General features: G+C 51.5%; 1 protein-coding gene across 1 annotated transcript; it reads left to right on the forward strand.

Annotated features, from left to right (window-relative positions):
* The first annotated feature begins 11,669 nt into the window (after positions 1 to 11,669).
* On the forward strand, positions 11,670 to 12,641 carry LOC125944123 (uncharacterized protein K02A2.6-like). Its single transcript, XM_049664132.1, has one exon. The coding sequence runs from the start codon at positions 11,670 to 11,672 to the stop codon at positions 12,639 to 12,641; it is 972 nt and encodes a 323-aa protein (XP_049520089.1).
* The last annotated feature ends 789 nt before the right edge of the window (positions 12,642 to 13,430 follow it).

A 13,430-nucleotide genomic window follows, 5' to 3' on the forward strand; every position in this document is an offset into this window, starting at 1 on the left:
TGGATGAGGCTGAACCCTTTAAACCGGGCGGTGGCATACGCCACCTAGCCATGACAATTAACCTATTTTGTACTTTGTGGTGGGTGAAATTTCACCCCTGCGTTGATTTTATCCACCAATCAGATAACCTCTGTTTGGTTATTTCTACCCGCTTAAAGTCTATGGATTGGATTGGACTTATTGGCCTCGCCCTTTGTAACGGGTGGGCATCGCCGTGAAAAAGTAGCGATGCCCTGGCCTTAGTAGGTAACAAATATAAGCTGCATGCACACATACGCAGAGTCCCAAATGCATTCACACACACTGTCAATATCAATATCAAGCACACGCCAAGTTTGGCCGTTAATGTGCGCGCACTATGGCCCACCACTTTAGCAGCCGACTCTTGGTTGTGGCCACCTGGTTGACTTGGTCACCGCCGCCACCGCCAGATGGAACGCGGGGGGAGAAGCCGAGCGCTAGCGGTAGCGTAGTGCCATCTATGGGCACTGGTGTGAGGCTCGCGCAGTGCAGGACCAAATGTTCAATTGTTTCTTGGTCCGCATTACACTGCACATGGCGCTTCCCACGTTGTCATCATAGCGCCGGCGGTAAACCAGAGTTCTGAGCGCTCCGGCCCGTGCCTCGAAAAGGAGGCTGCTGGCTACACTGTTGTCGTAGAGGGGTTCCATACGGATCTCTTGCTTGTGTTCCCTATAGAGCTTCAGTGTGGACTTCCCCTCCATGTCTCGCTGCCAAGTGTCCACCTCCGTCTGTCGCACCAGGGTCTCGACTGCTTTGGCCCACTTTCGTTTGGTCTCCTCCTGCACAAGGCTCGCGAAGAAGCCGTATTTTTTGGAGAGCTGCTGCAGCCTTTTTGTCCACCTGGTGCGGACGCCATTGCGGTGTATGTAATCGAACATACGCCGTGCCCAGCGGTGTGGCTGCATCAGGCGCAACCTGCCCTCGTACGCCAGCTTGCTGCGTGCCTCGCGCGCTTCAAAACAGGACCAACCGAGGTCACCCTGGATTGCCTCGTTTGCCACGTTGCCATGGCAGCCAGGAGCCAGTCTCCCTACAGCGCGCTGGCTGCGTTCCAGCCATTCTCGGGTTTGCGCTGTGGGGCATACAACTGCATTGGCAAATGTCAGTGCAGGCATGTGCACGGTTTTCCACAGCTCTCGCACCATAGTGAAGCGATTAAATCCCCACAGGCACTTTCTCCAGAGTATTTGGCTGGCCCGCTGGAATGCTCCTCTCAGGTGCTTTTCCTGGTTTGCCGTATAATCTCGTTGCGCGCTGAAATTCACACCGAGGTATCTGTACTCGGCCGCCTGGGGCAGTAGCCCTCCGCATGGCAGTGTCAGCGATCTTGGTGTCTCTGGGCCAGAGAAGACGATCACTGCTGATTTCTTTGTATTGAACTGTAGCACCAGTGGTGCCATGGCTTCGGCACATTTCGTGATGAGGGTCTGCAAATCGTCAGTGCTCCCTGCCAGCAGCACAATGTCATCTGCAAATACCAGACCCGGCAACACTTGCTGCTCCCTGAGCCCATCATCAGTCCTCTCTACCACAAAGCCCACCCTGGAGGCCAATAGCGTGCGCTCTACACACACAGTATACAGCATATAGAGTAGGGGCGAGAGTGGGCAACCCTGTTTTAACCCCTTGCCCACCACTACCTCGCTCGAGTAGGCGCCGTTCAGGGTAGCTATAACTGTGCTGTCTGTATACAGGCGTCTGATAAGCCCAGTCCACGTGGGCGTCATCCCAAGTGCCTCAAGATGCCTCAGCAATAGCTCGTGCGGGACACTGTCGTATGCCTTCGTCACATCAAGAAAGCAGCTAATCAGCCCACGTTCCTCCTTTCGTGCAACCTCTATGCATTGGCTCAGGACAAACAAGTTGTCCTTGAGCCGTCGGTCGCGCCGAAAACCATTCTGTAACTCGGTGAGGTGTCCGCCCCCTTCGGCCCACGCGGTCATCCAAGCCTTTATCACTTGGGCGAACACACGATACACTACGCTAGTGATTGTAAGTGGCCGGTAATCACGTAGAAGGCCGGGGTCGCCACCTCTTTTGGGGAGCAGGATCACCTTGCCGCGTAGCCAGTCGATAGGTATTGGTCCACTGGCCAGGATTTCAGTGAAGAAATCGGCCAGCTGTGACCGTGATTCTGCACCGAGACATTTCACAAGCCCCGCCGGGATACCGTCCAGGCCTCGAGCAGTGCGCGCACCTATTCTCGTGATTGCCCTATCAATGGCACTCCGCGACACTGTCCACGTCTGCTGGTCGGCACCCGCCAAGCCTGAGCGATCTAGGGCAGGGAGGGGCACAGCGGGTGCACCCTGTGGTGGCGGTGCATATAGCTGCCAGAGATGGTCAGTTAAGGCTCGGTGGAGATCATTCTCTTTGGCCCCCGTTGACTCTGTGCGAACTTCAGGCTGCGCAGCTTTGCCATCAAGGCGAGACACATATGTCCAGAATTTGGCTGCTGCTCCTCTGCCTGCAGATTTGATTGCCTGGAGCGTCTTGTGGTTGGCCTCTGCTATCTTCCGCTGCGTGATAGTGTGCATCTCCCGTTTTCGGTGCAGGTATTCCAGCCATGTCCCCTGGACATCTTCGCTCTGAGGACTCTTAACCGCATGGCGGTGGTACCGGTTGGCAGCTCGGCGAGCCTTCAGTGCTGCCTGGACCTCCCCGTCCCACCAGCTTTTCCTTCTAACGCCATGATGCGCGTTGACAATCTTCTCGTGTTTCCGCATGATCCGACGGAGCTGGTCAATGTACTGCTCGTAGGTCTCCGCTCCATTGCGGCTGGGACTTGGTTCAAATTCGTTGGCCACTTCTTCATATGCCGCTTCGGGAAGAAACCGGACTGCGGGTTCACGTTTCTTCGACTGTCGGCGTCAAGGGGATGCCTTAAACTGCAGCCTGAGGCAGTTGTGGTCGCTCCCCAAACTGTACCGGCCTTCCTCATCAATGTGGATATCCTGGAGGGTTTTGCCGAGGTTCAGCAACACAAGGGCATAATCGATGCACGAGCTCTGGCCCCGCGCACACCATGTACGCGTGCCCTCGCAGTCTGCCCAAAGGTTTGCAATTTCGAGGGAAAGCTCCTGGGCCATCTCGAGCAAGAGCTTCCCATTGTGGTCGGTGTAACCATCGAGCTCCTGAATGTGGCCGTTAAAGTCGCCTAGGATCAGCACTTCCCGGCTGTGGCCCCAACGTTCGATGTCATGCCTGATGCAGCGTACGACGGAGTTCTCAGAGTGTTGATTTGAAGAAACACCGAGGTAAACTACACAAGCTAAGACTGGCGTTGCGTGTATGTAGCCGGACAGCCAGGTGTGTTCCACACAGGAGTCCTCGAGCGGCGTCCAGGTGCTGCCTTCTCGCCACAGAAACCCCACGCCTCCATTCTTCCGGGATGTACTTTCTCGGTTACAGCCAGCCCAGTTCCAAAGTGGATTGACTGGTGGTCTCTCCAGGTCCCGTAGATGCGTCTCCGCCACTCCGTATAAAGTGATGCCCTCTTCCTCCATTCCTCTGTAGAGCTCTACCCATTTTGCTAAGCGTCGGCCACCGTATAGGTTAAGGAATGCGACCGATACTGTGCCTGGTTTCTGGTGTCGACTTCTGCGCCTCCGCCTTTGGACATTTGGATGTTGTGGGCTTCGTCGCACACCTCTGTTGGCACTGTGGGACCGCTGGCCGCGGCGCCATCTATCTGCTCGCAGCAGAGCTCGCAGCAGAGTGGTATCTGCTCGCAGCAGATACCACTACACCTCGCACACAAAAGAAAAAGACAACAAGCACAACAAGGCACTGGAAGACGAGACACAAAGACAAACTAGAAGAGTTTGCATTACAACTAGAAGAAAACATAGAAAACACGAAAACCTATGAAGAGTTCATCGAACAATGCCTACAAATGGCAGACAAAACTCTTGGCAAGACAAAAGGGATGACCCAAACACGACCCACACCATGGTTTGATAAGGAAGTTAAAGAAGAAATATCAAAACGCAAAAGCCTATCCAGACTACACCGCCATACAAACGAAAAGGATACCACAGCAAAAGCCAACGCATGGCAAGCCTACTTAAATCAGAAACAAAAGGTGAAACACTTGGTGGCCAAAAAAGTTGACACCACTTTCAAGCAACAAGAAAGCCATATAATAAAGGAACGAAAGCATTACAGTCAAAGGTTCTGGATGTATATCGACTCCCTACAACCAAAAGAGACCTCACCGAAAACTGCTTTGCACACAACCTCGGGACTAGTCTTGACAACACGAGAAGAGATGGAAGCATACCTGACATCACACTTCACAACACTCCAAGACAACCCACAAGCGCATGCACCACAGGACACAAACACAGCCACTGATAAGATGAACATGAGGAAGCAAGAACATAGTATACTGAACCCAATATCCACAACAGAGCTGAAACGACGCATCAGTGACCTTAAAAACCAAAAAGCAACAGGCCCCGATGATATCCCCAACGAATTTTTAAAAGCACTAAAGACAAAAGCACGAGAAACACTACGACAGTACTTCAACAACATCCTTGAATTGGGCCAAATCCCACCAGTATGGAAAGAGGCAAAAGTGACCCTCATACACAAGGGCAAAGGAAAACCACTTGAGCAACTGAACGCCTACCGCCCAATATCTATAATAAGCAATGTCCAAAAACTATTCAGTGCAATCCTAAACCGAAGACTACAAAAGTTATGTGAATCAAATAACATATTCCCAGAATCTCAAAACGGCTTCAGACCAAACCGCAGGACAAGTGACCATATATTCACGCTGACCCAGGCTCTAGAAATGAAAAATAAGGAAAAATCTACGCTCTATCTGGCTTTTCTAGATATGGAAAAAGCCTATGACAGTGTTCCCCACTCGAGGCTTTGGCAAAAACTACAGGGCATCGGATTAGAAAGTAAAGGCATAGACCTCCTCAAGAACCTATACACGGGTTGCACAGCAGTGTACAGGCTAAACGAACTTAGGTCGAAGAAAGTCCAGCAAAAGATAGGACTAAAACAAGGATGTCCCTTGTCCCCAACACTATTTAATGTATACTTTACACAACTCCTTCAAACATTAGACATCGAGGGACCAGGCCTCCGACTGTCCACGATAACAACTGACGGGCAGGAGGAATACACCAAGATCTCATGTCTGGCATTCGCCGATGATATTGTGCTGTTAGCAGAATCAGCAGCTGACCTCCAATACCAGCTTGACATCTGCTCCCGAGTCGCAGGAAACGACCAGCTAAGGTTCAACACTGAAAAAACGCAGTGGTTGGGAATAAACATAAACAACACTGGCAACGAATTCACCCTCCAAGGGAACCTCATTAAAAAAACATCTGAATACAAATACCTCGGTGTAACACTCGGCGACAACCAAATTATCTAGATCAGCACCAAATCGCCTTAGTCAAAAAATCAAATCGCCTCAAAGGCAACATCTGGAACTTGGCCAGGCACTCGTACAACCCTTACACTGTTGGACGCACACTGTGGAAGGCAATAGCTGTACCAGCGACAACGTACTCAGACGACGCGCTGGCCTACTCCAGCGAAACCATAAAATGCCTGGAGCGCCACCAAATTGAACTGGGCCGCTGGCTGCTGGGGGGAAGCTTGGCTACAGCTAATGCAGCAGTAAGCGGGGAAATGAGCTGGTCCTCCTACGAGGCAAGGGAGGCGAGATCCAAACTACATTACGCCGGCAGACTAAAATTCATGGCAAACACAAACTACAGTCGCAGAATATACCTACACCTAAGGTACAAAAACATCAAGACGGCTTGGATACGGAAATACACGTCCCTAAACACAAAATACAACCAAAATTCCAAACACCACGAAACAAAAACAGAGACAGAGTGGCGCAAGGCAGTCATCAAAGAAATCAATGACGCCGAAACATCAATATGGCGCACGGCAGTAACAAAGAAACAAAGCTTGGCACTCTATCACCAACACAAGCCGGAACCGTGCCCATCACCACACTATCGAGGAGACAGAGGCAGCGCCCTACTGTTTCAAGCCCGCACCGGCGCTCTCCTGACAAACCAACGCCGCCACGAACTATTCGACGTGGATCCGACGTGTCGTTTATGTGGTGCACAAGAAGAAACCCTCATCCACGTCTTACAGCAATGCCCAAGGCTTCCCCCAGACCCCTAACCGTGTACCCTGGCCGAGAGCCTGGCGCTGACTGGTAACACCGAGGAGGAGCGAGCTGCACGCGCCGAAGCCACGAAGACCCGGCTAGAGCAGTGGGAACATCGGGGCAGGTGCGCCAAAAATTCTGGCAAAAAAACAACCAAACAGTCCTTGGACATTCCAGTTATAGCCACCCCATCACAGTAACGGTTACCGATGCCGGCCACGCCAAATGCGCGAGCCTCTGCCGGCTCCAGCTGATCGCGACCGACGAAGCGGCAACACGGTTTTGGATGGGACGCGGGGGACGCGCCCACCTGACCCCGGCATGGCTGGTGGATCTGATTGTGCTGGCTTCGGTGATATCCGAGACGACTGGTGAACAGTTAACTGGGCCAACCAGACGGCCTCAAAGACTGTGACTGCTAGTACACTGTACTGTGACGAACTGTTTGTTTTTCCTCTCTTTACGTCTCACTTTATTTCCTTTCTTGTTTTTCTACATTTTCCTGTGGCGTTGACAAACGCCTGCCCTGCGTCAAAAGGGATCAGGACCACTTACTTACTAGCTACTCGGTGCGCCCGCGCGCGGCCGTACATAATCTGGACGCTCGCTCGCGCGCAGTGTCAACACCTAAATATTCTTCCACCGTGGTCCTATCCCACCTTTTTTCCGTTAGTCTTGTTCGCATTAGTAATTATGTCACAGCCCCCACTAGACTATCAAATCTGCTAGACAATTTTTATTGCCCATATTTTAAGAGTATGTTAGTGCCTGTTTATGTCAAACTGTAGCAGGTACGCATGAACTGGCCATGCATGCCCACATGTAAAAAATAAAATAAACCACAAACAGTGTAAATAAATTGGAGAATGGCCAAAATAGCAGCCAAAATCTAACCCTCTATGACAAAAAATAAAAAATAACGAAATTACATAACCATCAATCACTAAAACTGTCATACGATCAGCACAATTGCTGCTTGAAAAATTATTTGCACTAAGTGTTTCACAACTCGTGCACTGTATGCTGACAGAGCTTGACGTAGTAAAAAAGCCTCCGGCAAAAACGAAATTAGCGTGGCAACTTGGTAACCATTAACTACACAAAACTGAATTTGAAATTAACGAAGAAATAACAAAGTAGTTCGTGCAGCGATGATTCAGAGCAAGGCAACGCTTTGCGATGCGTTAAAAGCTGACCTCGAAACGACCAAAATATTGTCCCTACATTCAAGCAGGGTCGTTAAATGACGAACATGCAGCATATCCTGGCGTTCGCGCACGCCGGAAACAAATGTAAAAACACTTTTGCAAATCGCTGACACAATAACGACGCATATCAGACGCGCGTGCACGCACACACACACACAGAACACAAGCAATGTCCGAAAGCATTCGCGACACACAGTGCGGAAGTTCTCGCGCATTCGCTAGAACGCAAATCGAGCCGGCGTGGCAGCAGCGTCCGATGCAGAGACGGCACTGCCCATCAACTATACACATCCGCAAAACGGCACACAAGCCAGAACAAAGTGCGTCGACGACGCCACTCGACACCAAATGCGTGGTCGATACCGCCGCATAAAACACCAACACCCTCGTAGAATTCACAAACCAAACCACGATATGCTGCGATTTAACGGCCCTGACCGATTGATACGGCTGCTCCGCAGGTTGCTGTCCTCGATGATGAAAGAAACGTTGTTGAAACACGCCGCATCACTCGCATAACATGCAAATACCAGCCGCCACCATCCATGCGATCACGATTACCCTGGAGCACCATAGAATAAAAGGCGAAAAAAGAACGGAGCACCGTTCCGAGAAGCCAGAGACCAACGTTGCCAGAGAAGACGACACGGTAGACAACGATGTAAACAATATGGCCGCCATGACGTTTATCCGGCTCTTGCAAAGCTTTCGGTGCCTCTATCATGACAAAATGACGTCTTTTCCCCATGTTCGGCTGTCAAAATGTTACCAGTCTAGAAACGTTGGGCTGTCAGTGTGCATGGGCTGTATTGCGGACGGTCGATGTGGTAGTTTAATGATATTTACGCTTTGCCGAGAGAAAATATGCTCTTTTTTGTGCTCATCAGCAATCGCTAATACCCTGGGCCTGTGCAACGCTGCTAGCTAGATGTATCTTTCGTGAGCTGCGGCGTTGTTGGTCGTCGTAGTTCTGTCCATTCGCGCTTTCTTTGTTCCCGGCTCAATAGCAGCCTCTGGTACTCTCGCCGATCTCGCAGCGGTTCATAGCGCACGGAAGAATGTGTTGGAAGTTGTGCTGTAGTTCATCCGCAATTTAACAGTGTTTATGCCGGAATTTACGACGTTAGGGTGGATAGTTGGGCGTGTTGGTTGTAGAGGTCGCCACCTGTGTGCCTTGAGCAAGTGGCCATAAGGCGGCGCTACAAAGACCTGATATATATAAGTGGCTTTGGGAGAGTGGAATAAAGTTTTTTGTTTTGGTTTCCGCTTGCCAGTAGTCCGCCTCGTCCCTCGGGTCCTATGCTGAACATGGTGTCAGAAGTGGGATCCCGCTGTTAACGCTGACATGCCTGACACGGAATCCACCCCCGCCGAGACCACCGAACCAAAAATGCACATCGTTCACGCTGGCGCATCTGGTCTGCGCCCACCTGAGAACTTCACGTTTTCAAACCCGGGAGAATGGCCAACGTGGATTTCGGCGTTCAAGGATTACGCTTTCGTGGCCGGCCTCCACAGTGCCAGCGATGAGGCCCAGGTACGGACACTTCTTTACTGTATGGGACCGCAAGCCAGGACCATTCTATCGTCCTTGGGGGTGTCAACACCGGAAGCGCTTTCTTTCACTGCCGTCAAAGAAAAGTTGGATTCGCATTTCGTGCATCCAGTAAATGAGATATACGAAAGTCGTCGTTTCCACCGCCGCACTCAGCAACCAGGCGAATCTGTGGATGACTTTTTTACGGCATTACGCAACCTGGCAAAGCGCTGTAGCTATAACAGCCCGCTCGTCGAGGACCGCCTTGTTTGTGACAGATTCGTCGTAGGCATACGTGACGAGAAACTGTGATCAATTGTGCCGGTGCACAAAACTTACCGCTGAGGAAGCACTGTGCCAAGCCCGCATACACGAGGACGCAGAAAAAGAGCGGTTATCACGTGCTAGATTGACTATGGATAACGCTCTTGCCGAAACGCTAAACATTGACTCGGCTCGGCGAAACGATACGCCCACCACTTCGCCACGTTTTCGCGACCAGTCTGAGCAACCGGCTAGGTTATCGTGTGGCTTTTGTGGACAACAGCGTCACTCTCGAAAAGACTGCCCAGCCAGAAAATCAGTTTGCCACTACTGTAGAAAGCTAGGCCATTTTGCCGAAGTGTGCATGAAGAAGAATAGAAATGAGCTACTGGATTCCGTCGAACTTCACAACAGTGGATTCATGACGTGCAAGGTACATAGACATACTAGTGAACGGGCACCCGGCCGAGTTTAAGATAGACTCTGGCGCGGAAGTCTCTGTTGTCTCGCCGTCTTTTCCAGGCCGACCGCGGGTGCTGGATGATGTTAAAGGGGAAGTCTTGGGCCCTGGCGAACAGAGTCTGCACGTTCTTGGTACCTTTAAAGCAACCTTACAGTGGGGTGATAAGTCCACAGTGCAGACCTTGTACGTGGTTGAACATCAGCGCACTCACCTGCTTAGGCTCCTTGCAATTGAAGCCCTTGGTGTTGTTCACTTCTTGGATTCTGCCGAGTGCGTTCATTCCCCCCACAGCCAAGATTTTTCAAGGGTTGGGAAAGTTTCGGGAAGCCGAATATCGCATTCGCATTAAACCCGGTGCTCGTCCATTTTCCTTGAGAGCCCCAAAGGAGGATTCCAATTCCTTTATACGACGTTGTCAAGAAAGAGCTGGACGACCTGGAGTCGCAGGACGTCATAAGGAAGGTAGAGATGCCAACCGAGTGGTGCTTCGGGCTTGTAGTCGTGCCCAAATCATCGGGCGGCTACAAAATCTGCGTCGATCTGACGAAGCTGAACGAAGTCATCGAAAGGGAAGCGCTTCATCTTGCCGACGGTGGAACAGATCCTCGGCCAGTTGGGTGGAGCGCGAGTATTCTCCAAGTTGGATGCACGGTCTAGTTTCCATCGGGTGAAGCTGAGAGCCGACAGCCAGGAATTCACAACATTTATAACGCCGTTCGGCCACTACTGTTAAAGAGACTCCCTTTTGGTATTGCCACGGCACCAGAGTATTTCAAGCAGTTAATGTCGAGGGTTCTTGAGCGCTTGCCTGGGGTCGCGAACATGATTGATGACATTCTAATCTTTGGGAAAGACCGTCAAGAGCACGACGACCGCCTGGCTGCAGTCCTTGCTCGCCTTGAGGAGGAGGGTGTCACCCTTAACGAAAAGAAGTGCGCGTTTCGGGTCAGCTCGGTCAAGTTCCTTGGAGTAGTGATTGGGGCAGACGGGATCTCGCCAGACCCGGACAAGGTGAAGGCTGTCAGGAATCTGCCGCCACCGACCGACGTCAGCGGAGTACGACAATTACTGGGAATGACCAATCACGTCGCACGGTTTATACCTCACCTATCCGACGTTACGGAGCCCATTCGTTCCCTCCTAAACAAGAACAGCACCTGGACTTGGGGTCCCAGTCAAGAAAAAGCCTTCTCACGCCTCAAGTTGCTATTGAGCTCCGACACGTGTATGGCAAAATATGATCCTTGCTACCACACTGTAGTATCCGCGGATGCCAGCTCCTACGGTCTGGGAGCTGTACTGCTACAGGACCAGCCTGAAGGTACTCGACGGGCTGTAGCATATGCTTCAAGGGCGCTTACTCCGACGGAAGCACGTTATAGTCAAACAGAAAAGGAAAGCCTCGCGGTGACTTGGGCCATTTCACGGTACGACCAGTTCCTTTGCGGCCTAAGCTTCGAGGTAGAGACAGATCACCTTCCTCTGGTCACCCTTTTGGGTAACAAGGACCTAGAACTCGTGCTGCCTCGCATACAACGAATGTGAATAAAACTGATGCGATATCAGTACGTGGTGAAATATGCGCCTGGAAAGCACTTAGCTACGGCGGACACTTTGTCACGAGCTCCCTCTGATTTGCCAGCTACTCGCATGGTAGGCACCCTCGAGTTGTTTGTCGGTGAAGTGTTCAAGGAATTACCACCTCTTGTAGCAAGGCGGCTAGAAGATGTCCGCATACACCAAGCCCAAGATGGAGTCTGCTCTGCGGTCATGACGTACTGTATGAAAGGATGGCCAGACAAAAACAAGGTTCCCCTGCAGATCACTCCATTTTGGAAGGAGAGGGACAGATTGAGCATATACGACGGCATCCTTCTGCTGGACCGACGACTTGTCATTTCTTCAGCCTTGCGCCAGGACATTCTCGCCCTCTTACACGAAGGACATCAGGGAGTGCGTCGTTGCCAAGAACGGGCCAGGGAGTCTGTTTGGTGACCTAACTGTAACATGCATGTTGAGCATATGGTGACCCAATGTGCCATATGCGCCGAGACTCGAGTTCAGCGTTCTGAGCCTTTGTTGCCCACGATTACACCCGACAGACCGTGGCAGCACCTTGGCATCGATCTGTTTCAACTTAAAGGCCGCGATTACGTCCTGATTGTTGACTATTATTCCAGGTTTCCCGAAGTAGTCTCCGTGGGGTCCACCACGGCACCAGCCGTTATCTCGGCGATCAAGAGCTGCATTGCCCGTTTTGGCATACCAGACATCGTCCGGACCGACAACGGACCGCAGTTTGTGTCCAACGAGTTCGCCGAGTTTGCGCGGTCATACGGCTTCCGTCACGAGACCAGCAGCCCGAGGTACCCCCAGAGCAATGGAAAGGCAGAGCGCATGGTGCGCACAATGAAAGACTTGCTCTTCAAAGGTCCTGATCCCTACCTTGCCTTACTGTCGTACTGCGACACGCCCGGTCCCAACGGTATGTCCCCGGCTCAAGCCCTGATGGAAAGGAAATTACAAACTCGTCTCCCGAAACTACCGGAACAACTGGTGCCGTCGTTACCATGCCACACGAGTTTCAGGGAAAAGGACTCGTGGAACAAGGCACGCCAAGCGATGAACTACAATTGCCGTCATGCTTCAAGCCAATTGGCCCCTTTGAGTCCTGGAGACTATGTATGGGTCACTGACACACGCTGCAGTGGTGAAGTACTCTCACAGGCTCAGCGTCCACGGTCCTACCTTGTTCAGACCCCCAGAGGCGTCCTTCAGCGTAATCGTCGACACCCGGTACGTCATTCATCGGAAGCGACCCCAGCTCGACTGGCAGCTTCTCCGCCTGTCACCCCCGAGATCATGCAGCCTGCAGCACCTCGGGAAGATCCAACGCAGATGGAAGTGACGCCGCAGGAAACGCTGACACAGACTCGCAGCGGTCGTATAGTGAGACCACTGTGGCGGTTGGACTTGTAGGGACCTGTCCCATAAAGGGTGAAAAAGAGGGATGTAGAGGTCGCCACCTGTGTGCCTTGAGCAAGTGGCCATAAGGCGGCGCTACAAAGACCTGATATATATAAGGGGCTTTGGGAGAGTGGAATAAAGTTTTTCGTTTTGGTTTCCGCTTGCCAGTAGTCCGCCTCGTCCCTCGGGTCCTATGCTGAACATTGGTTAAGCATGATCTGAAGTGAAGGCGCGAAAACAACGACGGACGGAGAGAGTGTGTGTGTGTGTGTGCTCTCTCTTCGTCTGTCGTCGTTTTCGCGCCTTCACTTCAGATTATGCCGGAAGGACCGTTCGTGCAGTCGATGCCGCCATACCTGACACGACGGAGCGTTTGCCGAGTCCGCCTCAAAAGGTAAGTCCGGCGCTTGGCGCATTTTCATGGTTTGTGTAGTGTGCCTTGTTATGCGGAGCACAAGATGATTAGTACAGCGACAAAAATTATAAACGTGCTTTCCTAATGTTCGTTGTTAATGGCGTAGTACACATTTAGCGAAAAGTTTCATGAAAATTATCCTCAAAGAAGTATAGGATGTTGCCAAGAGCTTTATCTATTGTTTCTTTGCCTTCTGTTATGAAGTATACTAGCGCCGAGTATCGTTTAGTCTGAACGGGCACAAAAATTGAAGCCTCGAATGTCACTGCTTCTGTACGTAATTTTTCAGCCAGAAATCTTGTATACATTTCTAGAATTACGTTGACGTGTTGCCTTCACAGCTAACATCTGCGCGAGACGGCACCGGATTGTTCCGTCGGACTCGT

Source organism: Dermacentor silvarum, chromosome 1, assembly GCF_013339745.2.
Source record: "Dermacentor silvarum isolate Dsil-2018 chromosome 1, BIME_Dsil_1.4, whole genome shotgun sequence".
NCBI classification, from domain to species: domain Eukaryota; kingdom Metazoa; phylum Arthropoda; class Arachnida; order Ixodida; family Ixodidae; genus Dermacentor; species Dermacentor silvarum.